This window comes from Orbicella faveolata, unplaced genomic scaffold (assembly GCF_042242905.1).
Source record: "Orbicella faveolata isolate gen_17 unplaced genomic scaffold, um_ofav_v1 contig_26, whole genome shotgun sequence".
NCBI lineage: Eukaryota > Metazoa > Cnidaria > Anthozoa > Scleractinia > Merulinidae > Orbicella > Orbicella faveolata.
In genome coordinates this window covers 11,591,294-11,612,500 of record NW_028301554.1, presented here as the reverse complement: position 1 = coordinate 11,612,500, position 21,207 = coordinate 11,591,294, and the positions used below count along the sequence as shown (strand labels likewise).

Below are 21,207 nucleotides of genomic sequence, written 5' to 3'. Positions count from 1 at the left end.
AACCTTGAAAAGAGCAAGCAATCATTCCTTACAGATGACAATTGCTGCTTGGTCTTAGATGCCACGTTTGATGCAGGGTCATTAAACACACGAAGATTGTTCCTCTTTATTGGGGTACACAGTGACTTGCTTTCCTGCATCAAGCGTTCAGCTATGAAAGACTCATACTGTGCCATTCCAACCTCTTCTCCCTTGCGCAGTCTTACCAATGCATCCAAACTCATTATCTGTTTGGTATCTAAGGCAAAGAGATTGTCGGTTTCCTCCATGAAGGGGTTGCCCATTTCTTCAATTGTTGTGGTAAGCGATACAACATCTCTATAAAACAGCGATTGTAAACTTCTGGTATCTTCATGGTGTTTTGCACTCTGCCCAGTCTCTGTGCATTCTGTTACCATGCTGGCCTCAACTGTCAACCCCACAGCTCCACCCTCTCCTTTCACAAGAGCATTGTTTTGTTCATGAGCTTGGTCAATTGGGATAGCTGAGAAAGGGTTTGATGTCTTGCTCACAGCAAACTTTCCCTGCTGGAATTGAACAGCAACATCTGGTGCTACATCATTCAGACAGTTCATATATCGTAGGTGAATTGGTAACCATCTAGCATAATTTGTATGGTCCAGCGAAAAGAACCATGGAACCATCTTCGAAAGTGCCTCAATGTAGAGCTCAAAATTGGCCTCCTGGAATGACCTTACAAACGCCAGTAGCAGCAGTTCCAGTTGAAGTGTGAGGTACCAAACGTAGAACTGTGGGAAAGAAGCTACCTTCTTCAGACACCAATCACTGAATGACACAACATCAGCTTCTGGCTCTAAACTCTCTTTATAGCTTGTGTATGACTTGGTTAGAAGCACATAGAGACTACTTGCTGTTACCTGATGAGCACAACGTGTATGGGTGACGCTTGTGGCCTTGAGGAAAGAGTCTGCAGGACCTGCTGATGCAACGTTGGCTTCAGTTAGAGCAGCCTCCCATCCGCTTCCCTCCAACCACCCTCCAATAGCTTTCTGGAAGGCCATTTCAATGTGAAGCCCTCTGAACATGATAACAAATCGCCTCTCTCCATACCTTTCTGGAAAATTCCATTGAATCTGCTTAGCTACTGCGTACAATGGCTGATCCAAATTCAAAGTGTTGTTGGTTGTTGTTTATAGTGGTCAATGTGCTTAGCTACACCTAGCTAGTTCACAGGCATGCCACCTAATAGCTACTACTGGAATCTGACTGTAGTTAAGGTGGTCTACGCATGTTTTGATGATGTTCAAGGAATGGCATATCATTGCAGCTGATTTCGTGTGGTCAGGAAAGAGGGGCAACAGAGATCATATCGCAGGCTCAGGGTTTTTGTCTTTTCCATCTTGGTTTGACTGATAGACTGACCATGAAATGCATTTTTTCTGTGGCAGACCCTGACTAGCATTTGAAACTGTTTCTTTCACCTCTTCCAGCCATTCAAATTCTTCTGCAATTGCTTTTGCAACAATCTCACCATTTCCTCACATGCCACTTTGCACCACGGACACAGATGGATTCTTACTAGGAAGTAAAACTGGGGGAACTTGGTTGTAGGACTCTGGTAATTCAGAAAACTGACTTTACCAGTGGAAGTGGCCTGGTTAAGGGATACTCTGTTTCTGCAAACCCCTGGAACTTGAGCTGTGGGTTGCTGAAAAAGTGATACCCCAGTGCCATGAAACGAGTCATGAGCAGTTGTCGAGCTTGGGTTATGGTTGATGTTATCGACGGCGGATGACGTGAACAACCCCTTACGAAGACTTAGTGGACACACAACATCATCTTGATGGCACTGACGGCAAATAGAGTTTCCCAAGTCTGTTGAAATGGTGAGTACTCTGTCATACGATATCGACAATCCCAATTCACGTAGCTTCTCTACAAGGTCACGGCTGCAGGTTTTAGCGTGAAGCGTTAACCCAATGTAGATTGGAAGTGGTGTCTCTCTTGCCTTATTATGGCATTCTCGTTTACGATCTGCATCCCGCCGACATACGAAGCTATTATATTGCAGCAGAAATACTAAGTCCTGCTTGGGATTTTGCATAAGAAGAAGCTTGGGTCTGAATGCTTGGTCCATACAGAATCAAGTTAACTAAAGCTAGCAGTGATGTTGGTATAGACTCGATCTGGCAGTTGGGTTCGAAAAGACCATTAAATGTGCTTTTCAACTCTAGCATATCTCTCTGGATAATTCTTGCTGATCTGACGAAATGAATTGCGTCATCGTTGCAATCATCTCTAAACACTACGTACTGCTGGTGCAAGATCTTCCTTGAAACCAAGGAAAATGTCACAGTCTTGTTTGTAGGCTTCAAGCTCAGGAATGTGGGATAAAAGGTGCTCTTTTAGTCGTGTAGTATGGACACGGGCCTTTATCTGCACCCAACTGCTCCATCTGTGTGGTATACACATTAGCTAGATCAACCAATTTGAATACAGTAATTGAATCTCTGGATTCACGAGCATCTTCAATATAGGTGATAAATGCTGCAGGTGTAGTACCTTCAAGCTGAAATTTGGTATCAGCGGCCTCGTCTATGCAAACTGTTTCAGCTCTCTTGTACAGCGAAGTTATACACAAAGAATGATAGCTTGCTTCTAAAGCTAGCAAATCTCTGGCACTCAATTTGGCCAACAGCTTCTGATCTTGAAGAACAAAGGCACATTTCCGGACACTAGCATCCAATTCAAAAGTGCAAACATTACGAAGCAGATTTTTCAAGGCACCCAGCAGAACACAAAAATAGCAACTCTTCTCCGAGTCGTCTACCTGTGAAGAGGTTGAGGCACTAGATCGGGTATATTTACTGTTCACTGATTCATGTGGTGTTGGAGCATGCTCTTTTTTGGCAAATAGTAACTCTTATGCTATCGGGCCTTGTAACGCAAAAACGTACTTTCTATTCCGTCACCTTCATTCAGTGTAGATAAGTTTATTTGAACTGGCATTCATCCCAGTTGATTAAATTGGTGATTATTTTCTGCAAGGGTCTTGTAACCTGCCCCAACATCTGACCTCTTTGAGTCTACAGGGCACTGAAGTGTCTCGGCCTTACTCCCTTGACATACAACACTTAGATTCCAGCCAGTCTTTGAACTTGCTGACTTTTCGTTCATCATTTGGCTGTGAATTTAATTGAAAAATACTAGAAAAATGATTCCCTGCCAATCGGTTTATTCGTCCTACCATTGACATGACCAGCTTAATGAATCTGACTATAGATGTCACGTTAAGAAATAAAATTCATTCAAACGTACTCAATCGGACCTAAATATTTTAATTGAAATGGATGAAAGTGGTCATTAAATGAAGTAAAACTCGCAATAAATACTTGCTCTTGAATGACTAAACGTTTAGGAAAAATGATGCTCGAGCTGCCTTGGTCATCCTGCTTTATGGCCTTTGAGGAAATGATATAATTTTATATCTGCTTCATCTCTTGATTATCTAAATTTTGGCCACTATTACTAGATTCGCTACATTCTTTGCATTGAAATGATGCCAAACTCTACTTGGAGTGTTCATTATAATTTCACTCGGTTCTGTTCAGTAAGGGACACAAAACGTTTTCTGTTTGCTTGCATTTGATGGGAAAAAAAACATACAAATACTTAATTGGCTGCCATCCATGCCAAAACTTTTAAGGCCATGGAGTACTGTGGGTAACTGAACCAGTCTCTCCCGGCCAATTTTGTTTGAGCAGAAATGCTCCACTGTTTTGACACCGTAAGTTGTAAATAAATTTTGCGGCAAGTCTTTTACACACTTTTTTTCCTATCCTATATCGGTGCATAACAAAACCTCAATGCAAGCTGACCTTAAGATTAAATTGAAGTAGTTTACAGGAAAATAAATAGATGTCATAAATTGCAAGATAGGGCTGTATTTTTTTAAGTATTCTTGTTTCTTGTATAAGTATAAATATAAAATTGAATATAAGTATAAGAGAGCGCATTGCACAATCACTCTCAACCTTATCATATGCTTGTTCTCAAACGAAACATTTCATAATCAAGGGCCTTCTCACTTTCGGTGTTGCTGTCATTGTGGAATATAGGATGCATTGCCCATGTTTTTCACTTTTTTCCTCCCTCAACATTTAAATAAGACATTTTTGTATCTTGGATTAAGACAAAATGTCTTTCCAGGGTGTTTTGATTCTCCTCTGATAACTTCCGGTAATTTTACATTCTACTTCCGGTCAAAATGGCGGCCATGTTGGAAACACCCCTATAACACCCCACTGAGTACATTTTTACACTGGCTCCATATCAGATGTTGATGGGCATAAAAACCCTACACTTACACCAAATTTCACGCTTTTAGCCGAAAGTGCACAATTCATGTAATATTCTGCACATAACTACCTGACTATACGTTATTTATATAGCGTTATATCATGGGGAAATGCAGCACTCAAATTCTTCTTAATTTTCCTGTCTGTTTCCCATCTTAAAAATTTCAGTCAAGGTTTTAATTATTGCAAAATTCATACAGCTCATCATCTGCCTGGTAAACGTTTAGGTCATCTCAGATGACTCAAAGACAGCTAAATTTGAGCACTTACTGTTTTTTTAAATCTTTCTTAAGAATTAGAAAGCATCTCCATTTTGTAAAGTACCTCCTGACCAGCTACTGTGAGCTAATGGGTGATATGATTGGCTGATGGCTGATGGGAATACAAGTAGCTCAGCTAATCAAATTGCAGTATCTTTATACCTCTACTAACAGTTGTTATTCTGACTGTTCAATTTCAGAGATTAGAGAAGTGCCATGGCATTCTTACTGCAGTAATTTCCAACCTTTCAGAAAATGAAGCTCATGATGCCCTTAATCAAATGGTTGGTACTTAATGTTACACTGGAATATTTACAACTTAGTTATACCCAGCCTGTTTTATGAAGCTTGAATAGGCATAGAAGTTTTTGTAGTGCACTACACCTCCACGCGTTTATCACGGATCACTGAGTTTCTTCTCTTGTGTGTACATATAAAATGGTGGCATGTTACCATGGTTGCCAACTGTTTTTTGGTCTGTTGTTGTAGACATTTTTATTCAACCCTACCACTGAACTTGTTCATTAATGATCATTTGTACATAATGAACTCCAGGGCTCTACAATCACACATATCTAGATAATGAATTGTATGGCTCTATGGCTCTATGATCTAGATAATGAACTCCATACATTTCTAAATAATGAACTCTACGGATCTACGATCACTCATTTCAAAGTAATGAACTGTACGGCTCTACAGCACTATGGCTCACACATATCTAGATAATGAACTATATGGCTCTATGGCTGTACGGCCATATGATCACACATTGAACTCTACAGCTCTACGATCAGACGTTCAAACATTTCTACATGATAAACCCCACAACTTTGCATTTACATCTACATTATTATGTACTAACGTACTGGAGGAAAGCAAGTCAAATATGCAGTCATACTAATGTCCTACTGAAAGAAAGTAAGTAAAATTTGATCGTACTAATGTACTGAAAGAAGGCAAGTCAAATAGGCGGTTATACTAACGTACTGAAGGAAAGCAAGTAAAATACATGATTGTATTAATGTGGTGAAAGAAGTAAAATATGTGGTCACACTAACATAACTATTGGTACCTAACCACAGTCTCTGTTTCAAATTAAGGCTATTGACAGCACGGACAATTGCAAAACCTAACTACCCTGCCTGTTTCATTTCACCAAATGCATATTTTATAGTATTATGGGCAAATGTAATTGCTGAAGCTCATTTTGAAACGTTTTTTTCTTCCACTTATAAGCTACCCTTATTTAAGCCCCTCTGTTTTTAGCTTATCCAAAACCCTACTTATGTTCCCTTACAATGGTCCGCTTAATCCCAATAACGGACACCTTCCTCTGACCAGAGTGACGCACCCCAATACCAAGTTAACCTGGTTGTACGTATACATATCATCTGTAACTGTACAGGAGCTTCCCAAAACAATACAACATCAATTAAAAGTGAGGACACGGAAGATGTCCCCCTGGAGTTTCCAGAAAACATCCTTGGAATTGAGGACTGGGAAGACTGAAGGAGGCAAGGAAGAAGATAGATGCGCTAACCTTCGCCGGTAGTTAACAAGTAAATCTAATACATGTGTGAACCAAAACACAACATGGCAGAGGAGGGCACAACAAGGGCACGCAGCGAAACTAACAAAGTACTGCTGACCGGTACTGGCGTAACTGCTCTTTTCTCCTACCGATGAAAAGCCATAAAACTACTGTCCCCTGTGAATTTAAGGGCTGACTAATTACTAACAGTCGTTTATATTTTAACTAACGAACATGAACATATGAATAGTATCCGACTACAGAATATGAACATACTAAGTGTGTGTCCCCTCTTGGATAAATGACTGTCTCCTGACAAGGGTAAGTTGCTAACTAACAAAACAGTAGTCAAGTTCTCGTGATGTCAGCAGCCTTGCACGTAACGCTCTGTTCACCACATTAGGTATACTTGAAAGTCAGTAATATAGTCCAGCGCTCAAAATTGTGACCAATACAGTTGCATTTGCGACTTAACTTTACTTGTTTGCAACTAGAAAAACGGGAGTAGTTGCAAATTTGTGACTAGGTTTTGTCTTGACTGACGCAAATTAAAAGGGCTAGCAGTAATCTCAAAGGAAAAAGAACATTACTTGTGGATGAAAGAACAATTTATTTGAATAGATGTAATAAAACAAACCCACGATTCTTTGATCACCAACTGGATGACCATGTTTGATTATTCTAAGGCACACTAAAGTAAACGACTCTCTCTCTCTCTTTCTCTCTCGAAAACTTCAAAATGGCTACCCCTGTTCGAAATTGCCCTATAATACATTGCAAACCCTTGAGTATTGAGTTTGTCATGTATGTCTATGGATTGTGTCTCTTCTATTTGATTTTGCGACTAAAATTTTACATTTAGCAACTATTTTTTACCACGTAGTCGCCAAATGATGACTTAAGGATGTTGTTAATTTCGAGCCCTGTAGTCATTGTAGTGTGCTGGGGGCTGACAGTGGCGCATTGAACGTCCAGGCTGGTGAGCGACTTTGGTGGAAACAGATGGCATTTCCCCAGGTTGGGCAAAGCGAGAATCCTCAGGGTCGCTTATGCTTGGACCTGGAGCAAAGTCACCTTCACCTGGCTCTGGTATATTATGATCTGCTGGATAAGAGATCGTCTGCGGAATATCTGGTGGAGTGGGTGGAATGGGTTCTGGTTGGATCGGGTCCTCTTCATCTGCAGAGGAGTCATCTTGCGTTTGCAGGTAGTAGTTTTCTGAGAGTTCCCCAGGTACTCGGTAGCACTCTGAGTTTCTTACTCGGCAGGAAGTGCTGCGTACCTGGGAACCGGTGAACTTCCTCACATTGCAGAAGTCGCCTTCACCAGATAACGGTCCCTTGCCTTTGAGTTGTTTCTGTCAGAGTAAATATATACGAGGTCACCGACTTCAAGTTTGCTAGAAGGTCATGGGTGAGCCAAAGGGGCTTTGGATTTCATACTGTGAGGATGATTGGGTTGCCTTTGGTCATGCTGCGTGGTTATCAGGTCTTGATCAGACAAGGGGAGTTGGTGATTCGAGAACTGGTCATGCTGAGACCACATTTCTCGAGAAGACAACCCGCAGGAACAGATGCGAGAATTCAAGTTGGCCATTGATATTGCCAGGCTAACCTCAGTCACTGCACCACCGAGAGGCTCTAGGCGAAGGAATTATGTCTCCAGCTCTTGTACAGCCTTTTCTGCCACAGGGTTCTTGTTGTGGTTCTTGGAGTTTCCTATCTCAAGAATGATTTTGTGGTGTTGTAACTGCTGATTGTTAATGAGGGCCTTGAATCCAGGAGCAGGGTCTGTTCGGACGATGGCGGGAGGGCAGTCTAGAGGGCGTAACTGAATGCAAAGGCGAATGAGGGCATCTCGTAATATATGATGGCGTTCATCCTCAAGTACCAGTGTAGAGGTGTAAGATGTTACACATTCTCGCAAGACTAGAATAAGCTGTTGAGAATGTTTGAGGATGTTGGCTGCAAAGGAGAAGCAGACAGCAGCGGGCGGCTCACTTGAAGACTGCTCAACGCGAGCTCGTGGAGTGTGGCTTAAAGCAAAGCAACAGGTACAACTCTGAGCTACTCGCTCTATTGCTTTATCCATGTCTAAGGTAAAGAGGTATTGTTTAGTGACCAGCTTAAGTTGATGACTTGAAGGGTGGCTTAACCTAATGTGTAAGGCTGTTAACAGGCTGTCTAGAACTTGACGAGGGATAACGATGCACTCTTGCAAAGGAGCAAAGGGCTTGTCACGTTTGACTACTAATAAACCATTCTTAGTGATTGTCACAACATTTAAGTATCTCTACATCTTTAAATTAGTGAGCTTCTTTGATGGTCTTGTCCCTTGGGCCAGGTGAGCATACGTATGGCAGAGGTCTTTGCACTCGGACTGTATAGCCAACCAAGATGCATGGCTGGTGAACGGTAGTCTCACATTGCCAATGTTTATGTCTTGAATTGAAGCCTGTCGAACTACGGATTCTTCAGTATAATGTATAAAGGTGCACACTTGGCAGGTGGGATCTTGTCAAGGGGGCACATTTTGACTGGCGAAGTCGGACAGTACAATGGTGCAGCCAGAGATGTGTCTAACTGACACTTGGAAATGACTTACGACTGAGAGAAAGGTAGAAACGCGTGGGCTGGTCGAAAATTTGCCATGGCATAGTTTCTCAAATGCTTGGACACATGGTTTGCTATCTGTAAGGATGGATGCATTGTGGTTGGACTGGATGATGTAGGGAATGAAATGTTTCGTGGCAATGGTAATGCAGAGAGCTTCTACTTCATGGTAGCCAAGAAACTTGGGAACCTCTGAGCTTCACGCTGAAGAAAGTGTTGAGCAGAAGCTGGCCCCTACAGCTTACGTATAATGTGGCACTGATACCGGGTTTCCTAACTGCTCCATCGGTCACTATCCAAGGCAGATCATCAGGTCTTGGGAGGATGATGGGGCGATTAGTGTATAGACCATGTTGGGCTGCATGGAATGCGGTTCTGAGGTCATCGGACCATGTAATGGTTTCGTTGGACAGTCGACCAGCTGCTGTGTCGTCAAGTGGGGCCAGAAATGTCAAACACTTAGGGATTACCCTAACGAGGACCTTGTAGATGCCGATGAAGGAATGCAAGCGACCTACTGTCTCTGGTGCGGGACAGGAAGCTAGGGTAGCGACACGATAAGGGCTAGCATGTAGGGTTCCAGAGCTCCAGTTCCATCAAAGTATTGTTGGCGACTTAGGGTTAATGACGGTCTTAGATGTGGAGAGACGTAAATCACATTGGTAGAAGGCCTGGAGGACCTGTTGCCAGTTCTCCAGCAGCTTGAGAGGGGTGTCTCTGCCACAATGGAGGTCGTCTGCTATTTTGGCAAGTACTCCATCTTGTAGAGGTTGACCAAGAACACTGAATGTGAGCTCTTCAGGAGCCGTGTCCGATCCAGGCATGCCCATCGCGGAGCGTACATAAACCCTGACCGCTTTGAATGGTGTTGTGATGCCACAGTACTTCATAGAGTCCTGAGCGAGAGGTATTTGATAGAAGGCACTTTTTAAGTCGGTGGCGATTAAGTGTTTCCATTTTGGGATGTGGCGTAAAGTGGAGTCCACATCAGGTTGAGGTTTACCATAGTGCCCTACATCAGCAAGGGCTGTTACCAGCCGGGAGCCTCCACTTGATTTCTTCACCAGAAAGGACGGTTCTAAGTCCTCAACAGAAATTCCAATGTCCTCTGAATGCCTGAAGACACCTAGTTCCTCTACTTTATTGAATTTGACTTGGAGTTTCACAAGCTTGTCTCCAGTGTATTGGGGAAGCCGTCCTTTATGTTGGGGTGGCTCCACAGGACCCATGTTGACCCGAGCCATGAACAGGCCGATGGCGCCATTGTTTCCTTTGATGTGGACACACATATATAGTGAGGGTTCTGGCGCAGCACTCACGCACACAGTGCAAGTGTAACGCAACTCCTCATCTGAAGATTCGGAGTTGCGTTACGCTTGCACTGTGTGCGTTTGCTTGCGACCAGAACCCTCACTATATATGTGTGTGTGTATAATGCAACAGCAGTTGTCGAAAGTGCACCCAATACTAGGAGCGCATTTTTCGACAACCAATTTTCGACAAGGATACAGTGTTGCGTGAGAGCTGTGCCAGAAACGTGTGTGTAACGCAACAGTAAAATTTGGCGAAATAACGGGTCCAGCAAAGCTGCAACGTCTAATCAATATGCGCGGATGTGCCCTTCACTAGTATATACAAAAATGCGCCAGAAATATTTTCGTATTGAACAAGTATATGCACAGTGTATATGCCGACATGGCTGCCGCAAGATATTCGTCCAATGTTCTGCAAATGTTCTACGGCCCAGTACAGAGGGAAGAAAAAACAAACCTTCCCGAGCTGTTAAAACCAAATTTTACCGCATTATTTGACGGGTTCCAAATATCCCAAAATAATTTCCAAGAATGGCTTCGTGTGTGGAGAATGAATGTATCCAAAAGGAATCCAAACAAGAAAGATCTTTTAAAGTTTGCAAGAGAAAACAAAGAAAAGATCACCGATTTGGTTGGACAAGAAACCCAAAGGTTAAATAACATTAAAGTAAGTTTCGGGTTACAAGTAAAGTTCTCAATAGAAAGAAACGGTGAAACGCAATTCATGGAGCATTATTTCAAAGACAATGAACCTCACATTTTCAAAAGGAATGATGAGGACCTGATAAAACAAAAATTCGATGAATTCATTGAAAACGCAAAAGGAGAAATAGAACACTGGTCCGAGAAGGGATCAGGATGGGTAGTTGAAAAGATACAGATCGCGTATGTGAATGTTGCGCGCTACCAGCCACTTTGCGGAGGGACCTATTTGCCTCTTCCAGCCAAACTGGCAAAAAAGAAGGCAATAATCAACGTGAAAAACAGGGATAATGAATGTTTGAAGTGGGCACTCAGAGCCGCTTTATTCCCTCCGAAAAACGTGAAAGACCCGCAAAGACCAAGCAAATATCCGGTTAACGACGGTATCAACTACGTAGGCATCGATTTCCCAACACTGGTAAAACAGATAGAAAAGCTCGAGGCCCAAAACCCGAAACTTGCAATTAATGTATTTGGCTGGGAAAACGATTGTGTGATTGTGCACCGGATAAGCCAAAAACAAGCGAATGTGCCACGGATAAACCTGATGTTAATCGAGTCAGGGGAAATCCAGCACTATTGTTACGTAAAAAGAGAAAGCGCTTTGCTTTTCGATCAGACCAAGAACAGAAACGGAAAGCACTTTTGTATGATGCTCTTAACCGGTTTCTCAAGAGCAGACTTGCTCGTGAGTCACAAAAAATATTGCAACGGTGTGAATGGCAGGCCGACAAGGATTGTGATGCCAGAAGAGGGGGAAAACATCCTTTCATTCCAAAACTACAAAAAACAGATGAAGATGCACTACGTTATTTACGCGGACTTTGAGGCTCTTATCAGAAAGATTATGGGCTGTGAACGTGAGAGAATGCAAACAAGCTACACAGAGAAGACCGAAAAGCACGAGGCATGCGGTTACTCTTACCTTGTTGTGAGAAGCGATGGTAAAGTGGTAGGTTTGAACACTTACAGGGACAAAAACACGGTGGGGGAGTTTTTAAGTGACGTTCTGCGGGAAGAGGAAAAAATAAGAGAGAGTTTGGCCACCCTGGAACCGATTATTATGACGTGGAAGGACTGGTATAATTTCAAGAAAGCGACTGATTGCTGCATTTGCAACAAAACTCTCATAAAAGAAGAATTCATGGATTCTTTGCCTTTCTGGAACATTGAAGAAGTGGGCAAAGAAGGTGAAGGTGAAAAATGGAGTTATTGGGGGCAAGGCCACAAAAAATGTTTTTACGAAGCGCAGAAAAAGAAGGAGAAATGGGGTGTACAAAGGCTGAAAAGACTGGAAGACGAAAAAGACCAGTTGGAAGCAAAATCACAGGAAAACTGTAAGTACTGTGAAAAACCTTTACTTCAGAAAAACTTCAGAGACGCGGTAAAGGACCATTGCCACATAACGGGCAGGTTTTGTGGAGCCGCGCACAGCGAATGTAACAAGAAATTGCGAATAAACCCCAAGACGGACCCAATACCAGTCGTATTTCACAACCTGAGGGGCTACGACACGCACCACTTGATGGAAGCGATGTCGAAGCTGGAGAAAGAGGTGAAATGCGTCGCCAACAACATGAAGAAATACATCACATTTTCGGTCGGAGGTCTGCATTTCATTGACAGCTTGAACTTTTTGCAAGGAAGCCTTGATTCACTTGTAAGCACAACACCGAAAGAGGCATTGAAAATAGCATCAAAGATTTCAAAACGCAGCGACCTGCTTTACAAAAAAGGGATCTACCCTTACGAGTACATGGACTCAAGGGAAAGGTTTGGCAAGATGAGGCTTCCTGACAAAGAGAAGTTTTACAGCAAGCTGAACGACGAGCACATAACAGACGAAGAGTATGCACATGCGCAGGCTGTCTGGGAGTATTTTGAATGCAAAATGCTGGGAGATTACCACAATCTTTATGTGAAAATGGACGTTGCGCTGCTGGCGGATGTTTTGGAGCACTTCCGAAACCTGTGCCTTGAGCAGTACGGGTTGGATCCGGCGCATTATTACACATCGCCAGGCCTCTCATGGGATGCGCTCTTGAAAAAGACGGGAGTCAAGCTTGAGCTATTCACAGACTACGAAATGCATCTCTTCGTGGAAAGGGGAATGCGGGGCGGAATCTCCATGGTGAGCAACAGGTATGCTAAGGCAAACAACCTGCTAGTACCGGGATACGACCCAAGCAAGCCAAAAATATTCATCATCTATCTCGACGCAAACAACCTTTACGGATGGGCGATGTGCAAGCCCCTCCCGATAAGAGATTTTAAATGGAAGCGTGTCATCCCCACATTGGAGGATATCTTGAATAAGAAAGAGAACGATAAACATGGGTGGATTCTCGAGGTCGATCTTGAATACCCTGCAGAACTGCACGAGGAGCACAACAGCTATCCCCTGGCGCCGGAGAAAAAGGCCGTAAAAAAGGAGTGGATGTCGGACTACCAAAATGGGTTGATGAAAGACCTGGATCTGAAACCCCCGGACAGCAAGAAGCTGCTGCTAACGCTTCAAGACAAAAAGAACTACGTTGTGCATTACAGAAACTTGCAGTTTTATCTGAACCAGGGAATGAAACTGAAGCACGTGCACAGGGTGCTGGAGTTCGAACAAGAATGCTAGATGGACCCATACATCCGAATGAACACAGAGTTCAGGAAGAAAGCGAAGAGCGACTTCGAAAACAACTTTTACAAGCTCATGAACAACTCAGTTTTCGGCAAAACCATGGAAAACCTGCGTAACCACGTTGACATGAAAATAGTGCGCAGCAATGAGACGGACAAAATAAGGAAATTGATCGCCAGCCCTTTGTACTCAAGGCATGTTTTATTTTCAAACGACATGGTGGGAATCGACATGCGAAAAAGCAAGCTGCCGGTCTACACAGGGATGACGATCCTCGACAACAGCAAGATCCTGATGTACGACTTCTTTTACAACGAGCTTAAAAAGCAGTACGGCTCAAAGTGCGAGCTCTTGTACACGGACACCGACAGCCTTTGATTCTGATCGAAACAGAAGATGTCTACGAAGACATGAAAAACAACATGGACCTTTACGACACGAGCGAGTACCTGAAGGAGCATCCAGTCCACTCAAACACCAACAAAAAGGTCTTGGGCAAGATGAAAGACGAATTTGCAGGAACCCACATCGCAGAGTATGTTGGTCTGAGACCGAAAATGTACTCCATCTTGAAGGCGGACGAAAAAAATATCAAAAAAGCGAAGGGCGTGAAAAAGAGCGTTGTCAAGAAACAAATAACGCATGAACAGTACAAGGAAACACTTTTTGGTGCGAAACAGCAATCGCATGGAATGAACATTCTTCGAAGCGACGGGCATGAGATCTATGGCATGCATCTGAACAAAATTTCGCTTTCACCGTTCGATTCAAAGCGATGGATAGGTGACGATGGTATCCATACAAAAGCTTACAGGTACACCTGCATGGATATATTGTCAACATTAACAGACGATGAACTTAGAGGGTTGGAAGCCGAAGTTTCAAAGTTGCTCTGGTGGTAATTGCGTGTTTGGAGGGACGACGAGCAGTTCTTCGCGCACGAAGCCGCGCTTGGGTCCGTCGCGCAGATAGTAGAGAACGGGTTGATCCGGTTTGGAAAAAGATCTTTCAATGCTGTAAACTTTCAAAGACCAGATTGGATCCGTGGCTCTTTTCACACCCCTTTCGAGCTCGCCGGGCTGGTAGAGATAACGAACTTGTACAAGAGAGGGGAGTATTTTTTCGCGTTTTCCAACAGGCCTCGAGTAAGGTGTCGACGGCCTCGCATAAACAGATCTTTCTTTGATGGCGACGGCGGGTTTCTTGCCGATAAGGCTTGTGACCTCGTTGTTCAAAGCCAAAACAACTTCAGGAAGTCTTTTCACCCAGGCAGTGGACCGCTTGCCCTCAGGGAGAAGCATTTCCATGGCGTACTGGTGGCCGAACAAGCGCTCAGCCATAGTGCGGTTGAAACGTTCGACAATGGCCTGGTCGCGGTGAATGTTAGCGTGCCCGCACCAGATGAAGGTTTTGTGGTTGCTCATCTCTTTTGTGACAGCGCCCATGAAGTCGCGCCCGGGGTCAACCTGCAGCATTTCAGGCCATTCCAGAGGCCCGCGCTTGTAAATCTTCTGAAAGGCCTGGGCGACCTCATCAGAATTTTTCGAAGTCAGGGGTTTGGCCTCTTTGTAGCGGCTGGCCATGTCGACAACGGTCAGCGTGTATTTCAAAACTTTGCGGCCGCGAGGGAGCTTGTCGTGTGGCAGAAAAAGAAGGTCCGCCTGATGGACCTTGTTGAGCGTGGGAACATCGAATTTCAGAGGAAGAATTCGCTTCGGCACGGGGAGGAATATCTGCCAGAGCGCTTGCCTTATCAGCCACTTTTTTGCGGCTTCTTCAGGTACCTTGGCGGCCTCGGCTAATTTTTTGATCGTGGCGATTCCTTTCCAGTAGCCCTCGGGGCCGTAGTAAATCTTCACGAGTTTGGCGTCCAGATAAGTAAGGCGTAAAAAAAGTTTTAAGGAACCGGAAGGCCGCATAGCCCAGAGCGAGCGCCCTGGCGCCCGCGAATGCGAGTTCACCCTTTTTCTGCTGCTCGCTTGGTTGATAGAAATCTGAGAACTAGGGCTCCTTGGGGGGTACCATTCGTTCGTCAGGATGCACCTGGTTGTAGAGTTTGAAGGCATAGTCGGTGTTGGTGAAGTTCTGCTTGGCCTGCTCCTTTGTTTGCGCGTTAGTCGCGATCCAGTCGAGAAGTTGTGTTCGGTCTCGCGTGTATTTGGCGTAAGCAGCTTGGTAATCCTCGAGAGCTTTGTCGTGGCACTTTTTTTCTGCAAGCGCAGCTTTGTCGCCCCCACCAAGTGCCCTCGCTAGATAATTGCCACCAATAAAAGCCGTGGCGTTCAACACGGCCCCGCCAATCATAATCGCGATGCTCGCCATTGTATATATTGCGAAATCTATTTTTAATTGTTCTCGTATGGCGGCAGCGGGGGTTTGTAGGGAGGAGGCGCAGGGCATTTTCAGATAATTGGAACTCCTCAGTATCAAGATCCTCAAAAACGGAGTCTTGACCCTCACTATCAAGATCTTCAAAAACGGAGTGATCGTCAGAATCGGAGTCTTCGCGGGTGACAATCTTAACCGCCCAAACAAAATCCATGGCATCAACAGTATAAGACATAATATTGTATAGAAAATATGACAAAGCAACAGTTGTGAGGGCTTTGATGGAGAAATAAGAACTTGGCATTGCGCTATAATAATATTTTTTCTAAACGCTGGTGGGAAGGATTTTCTGGTCCTCGAGGAACTTTTTGAGCGCAATGCTGCCCGCCATGACGGCGGTGAACTTAGCGTAATTCATCACGCTGCTGCTGGGATCAGAAGTGAAATTCTCTTTCACAACCTTTTTTGTGGCCCAGCCGATGCCCGCGGCTAATAACGTGAGAGTTGCGGCATCAATGACGGTCTTGACAAGCTTGTTGTCGGACATGGTGCATTCGATATAAGTAAAGAACGAAAGTTTAAAACAAAATTAATCTGTCTTTCCCGCTTGCTCTTTATTTCCATTTGGCTGCCTTTCTGCGAATTCCAGGAAAAAGCTTTGTTTTGGTGATTCCACACACAGCACACTTCACTTTTAGCAGTCGCCGGTTGCTTTTTGTAGCAACAATTTTTGCTGTTCCTCGGACGTTCGGCGTCACTGGCCCGTCTTTCACGCAGTAGGCTTCCATCTGAGTATATTTTCAAAAAGCTTTTCTCCAAACTGTGTTAATTTAATCTGTCTTCCCCGTGGCTTCTTCTGCTTCTTTTTCTTCTTCTTCTTCTCTTCTTAGTATTCGTTCTAGTCTTCTTACTTCTTCTTGTATTTCTCTTTGCCTTTTTCTTTCTTCTGCGCCCTTTTCAGTAAACGTTTCGTTGGCAAGTTGCACCACCTTTTTGACAGCATTTGCGGTGAATTCGAGCCATAATACCGTAATTCCGCCCATTGTGGCTGTAGAGATGAGAAGATGCGCAAGGGATGGCTTCGACATCGCGATATACTTTTCACCCAAAAGTTTAAATCATTTTTTTAATCCTTTTCGTTGTGTCGCGTGAGCAGGTTCTGGCTCGACACGTGCGGGCGTAGGTGTGGGCACTGGCGTTTTTATTTTGTCAAATGCGGCATTGGCCACACCCTTGAGCTCTTCCCGTTTGTAATAAATCCCGAGAAGTGAAACGCCTACGCTGCCAATAGCAATCCATTGGTTGATGCTGAGGCCACTGCTCTTTGTGCTTTCGCCTTGTGTGTTCGGGGATGGCTCAGGGGCTGGCTCGGGGGAAGCTGTGGGGGCTTTCGCCTTATTTTCCGCGTGATAAGCCTCAGCATCTTTCTTCTGTTGTTCCCATGCCTGCTGCGTTCTTTCGGCAACCATTTTTCCGGTGGCCACACGCTTTGGATTTTTTACGTGCTGCGTGGTTGCAGTCGGAGTTGTCGCTTACTGTGTGTTATCGGCGGCAGGTGCTGCCTGGGTCTCGACCTGAGATGCGCTCTCGGATTGTTCGGTTGACATTCTGAAGCAAACCGTATTCTAAGCAAATGAAAAAAGTTTAATTGTTAACAATTTCACAGCAAGCCCTCAGCAGTTGTTGACAATTGCTGACAAGTTATTTTGCAGTTGCCGAGTCGGGTACTTCATCAACGCCCTCAAGCGGATAGCCGTTTTCATCACGAGAAGGGTGGCTCGGCTCCGGCAACTTTGGACTAAAATCAACATGTTTAGTGGTGATGAACACCGCGTTGGCCGCAGCAAGAAACCGGCCGCACTTCAAAGCAAGGTTGCCGGCCAGATTGGAGAGCTCTTTGTTCAAGATGTAGTCGTTTCTGAGGTCTTTCTGATAAGCATCAATGTCTTTGATTTTGACAGTCATTCTGACCACTTTGGTTGCAAGAAAAATAAAGCTGTTGATCAGGCTTTCTGTTGTCTTTGAGCCCATGTACGTCTCGTAGCGTTTGGTGTATTTCTCGACCTCTTTGTCGCTAAGGTGCTTCACCTGCTCCTGGGTTAGCTGCACTCCCATGGCCTCTTTGGCTTTGCCTGTGGACACCAGCACGGCCAGCTGCTCGTGAAGAGCGGGAATGTCAGGTCCGGGGGCGGTTGGAACAAGGCCGCCTGCTGGAACACTCGGCTCGGGCTCGGTTTGAAGTAGGTTTATAGCTTCTGCAAACGCGGCCTCTTCACCCATTGTTCAAGGCTATATACAACTTTGATTTTTTTATTCAAAAGAACTTAGTCCATACGGGCAGCGAAGCGAGAACACAAGATAAGAGAACTTTCGCTCTTTCAGCTTTGAAACCAGACCTTTTTACTCATCCTGAGAGAGCTCGCCAGCGTAATCATCGAAGATGGGTTTCGTCGTCTGGGCCGAGGGGGTGTAAAAGAGGACGATCACCGCCACGTTCTCCCGAAAGGAAGCTGTTATGCCGGTCAACTTCTGGGTCAGTACCCAAACGCTGATGCCCATATGTCGGGCAGAAAAGGCGGGATTCACCAGCTCGCCTGTACGCCCTTTCACATCTTTGGAGGCTGCGCAGTCATCGAGGATTATGAGCATGTTGGTGCCCTTGGAAAGCCATCTCACGAGCTTCAACCACTTTTCCACGGCGTGCTGTTCGCAGACTATCACATCTATTCTTGGATCGTTTTCGCCAAGCCGGTGGTAGGTCTTGTTGTGCGTGGACGTCGGGCAGATGAGCACGATGTAGTCGAACTTTCCGTGGAACAGGCTGTAGAGCTGGTCCACCACGAACCTCGATTTGCCTGAATCAGTTGGACCCACGATGAGAGCGTTGAAGGGTATCTTGCTCGGGTCCATGTCATATTTATTCAATTCTGTACAGATTCCAGCTGTCTGTCCATAATGTTGAACTGGTAGTCGGCGATGACGAATACGTGGCAGTTCAAATTGCCTGAGCCTTTGGCTTTCCTCTCAATTTCCAGCTGGATGCTGTCTGTACTGTTCACAAGGCGCTTGCCGCTTCCATGCATTTCTTGGTCCGCCATGGAGCACATATCAATCAGAAGCCTGAAATTATCTCCGGTGTAAAACTTTGTCGCATCCATGTGCTCGGTTTTATTTTTTTCCTTCATGAAGAAGCGTTGGGCCTCTTCCCACATGTCCTTGCCTTCGACGCTGTTGTTGTAAATTATGTTGGGCGAGCCGTTTATCGTGATGCTGACTTTCATCAGATCTGGGAAGACGTATTTTTCTGAATCTCTGGCTCCATCAGCATACGGCTCTATGAAAAGTAGGATGGCTTTTAGCGACCTTTTTTGGGCGTCGACTTTGATGTTGTTCCTCGTGTCGGTGTCTTTTTTGAAGGGCACCACTGTGGAACGCAACACGTCATTGGCGAGCTCTTTTCCGCTGGAGGAAACGCTGTGCGCCTCGTCTGCCAGAGTCTTGCTGCGGATCATTTCATACTCGAGCTGGAGGTTGGTCAGCTTGTATTTCAGCTCGGTGCTGCCCTTGACCACATGTTCAGCTCCAGCAAGGGTTACTTCGAACGTGAGGTCGTTGTAAAGGGCTTGGGGGTAGAAAACACCGTGATCGGTTAGGATCTGATGGTCTAGCCTGATCCGGCACTTGCTCCCGTACACATCATTCAGCTTTTTTTCAGCGTCGACGCCCGAGGTTTTCTTGTCTTCTGCGTCTGAGCGGATCTTGCATAGATCCTCGCTCTGGATCCCTTCGAGAATCCTGTTGTCTCATTCTTCCTGCGAAAGGAAAAGGTCATCAAAGATTTTGTAGATGCCGTAGTCAACCGTGTCTTGCAGGGTAGTGCCTCCAAACTTTATGTGAAGCCTGTCAACGAGCGCTCGCGTGACGTTCTGGAGAAGGGAGTTGTTGGCGTGCCCTCCAGAAAGGTCTATGTTAAAGACAAGCGCTAGCGAGCCCGGCACCAGAACGTCGTATCGCTGGGTTCGGCTTCAGTGCGGGAAAAGGTGATTCGCTTGACCGCGTGCTCGGCCTGCATGGCGTGTAATGTTTTTTGCTGTACGTTGCGCGAAGGTTCTCTGGAACTGACATTGTATAAATATCCCGGCGATTATTTCTAATTTGAAAAATAATAGGCTTGCAATATATCGCTATGGTGGAAGGCGGTGGCGAATTTGGTTACAAAGACCCGCAACTCGACAATCGGCTTGACCACGACTCTGATGATGGCGAACAAGAGGTTGACACAACGCATCCTTTTCAGCCAGGAGCGGCGTCCACTCCCTACCAACCTGGCGACCCCTACCACGGGGGTGAACAAACGGAAATGAGTACTTTTCCTCATGAGAAGTCCGGCCTTCCTGACACTTCTTATCAGGAAGAAACCCCTTTGCTTGGAAGAACACCTTCAATCAGCGATCTTCAAAAAGAAAGCCATTTGCAGCAAAAACTCAAAAAAGCTGTTGATATGATAAAAGACAAATTCGATAAAGCGAACTTTGAAAAACTCAGAATCAGAAGAGGCACTGGAAAATTTGAGGGAAAAATTGTTGCCGTGTCGCAGGGGTCTAAAAATACCGAGTACAAGATTCTGAAAGAAGACGAGTCAGGCTTAATGAAAAGTTTTATGGAAAGATTAAAAAATGAACTTGGGCTGGAGAATAGTGAAATTATAAATTAAAGAAGACCGAGATACAATCACAGAACAACGCCAAAGACTGCAAGAAGCTGAAAAACAACTTCAACAGGCAGAAACACTCTCTTCGCAAAGAGAAGAAGAAAAAAAAGAATTAGAAGCTCTGAGACGAGCAAACCGAGCAAACTGACACTCAGATTGATGCCATTCAGGATGAGCAAGGTTCGAATCTTGAAAGTGAAGCAGAGCTGCGTAGGCTGAAACAACTGAAAAAGAACTATGAAACCGATCTTGAAAACAAGAAAAGCTTTGGACTCGCTTACAAAACAAGCAAAAAACAGAGAAAAAGAACAAGCCAAGGTTGACAGACTCAGGGCCAGCCTCGCAGCAAAAGAAAGTGAAACAAATGCCATGGAAGAAAGGTACAACCAAACAAAACTGTTGGACGACCCTAAAGAGCAGGAAAGCGAGCTGCAGTGCCAAAACGAGGAAGACCAGGCGATCATCCAAGATGAGAATGCCTCGCCCTCTGAAAAAGAAGCCGCAGAAGGCAGAGTGGCAGAAAGAAACGAGGAGCTCGCGCATTTGCAAACTCAGATCGTGGAAAGGGAAAGGGGGCGGCCTCTCTTGGAAAGGGTCAAAGAGATCTTCAAAAAATATGGCGTGACCTTGACTGCTATTGTTATTGCCGCCGGGACCACAATCGGAGCTGTCATCGGGGTAGTCACGAGAGGTTTGAAAGCCACCGGCAAAGCTTTGCGAAATGGCCTCAAAGATATTGCCGCGAAACTTGGTTCTCTACTGCCCGGGCTCATTGGCTTGATTGTGAGCTTCCTTT

General features: G+C 44.9%; 2 protein-coding genes across 5 annotated transcripts in view; one reads left to right on the top strand and one right to left on the bottom strand.

Moving 5' to 3' along the window:
- The window catches only part of LOC110048178 (uncharacterized), a 1,170-nt gene extending 124 nt beyond the window's left edge, over window positions 1-1,046 (bottom strand). The window contains exons 1-2 of the mRNA XM_089296054.1: window positions 879-1,046; window positions 1-821 (exon numbers count right to left, since the gene is read on the bottom strand). The exon at window positions 1-821 is cut by the window's left edge and continues 124 nt beyond it. Of these exons, the coding sequence (XP_089152180.1) occupies window positions 1-821; window positions 879-1,046 (989 nt within the window). The remainder of the gene's footprint in view (window positions 822-878) is intronic.
- Window positions 1-21,207, top strand: part of LOC110048177 (integrator complex subunit 3-like) — a 317,013-nt gene that overhangs the window by 28,256 nt on the left and 267,550 nt on the right. For 3 of the 4 annotated variants that reach the window (XM_089296027.1, XM_089296026.1, XM_089296025.1), the window contains exon 2: window positions 4,780-4,863. Coding sequence is in view for 3 of the 4 variants with exons in the window: in XM_089296026.1 (XP_089152152.1) it covers window positions 4,780-4,863 (84 nt within the window). In the remaining variant the exon portion in view is untranslated. Of the gene's footprint in view, window positions 1-4,779; window positions 4,864-5,987; window positions 20,524-21,207 lie in introns of those variants that run through there. The other variant, XM_089296030.1, reaches the window with a different exon arrangement.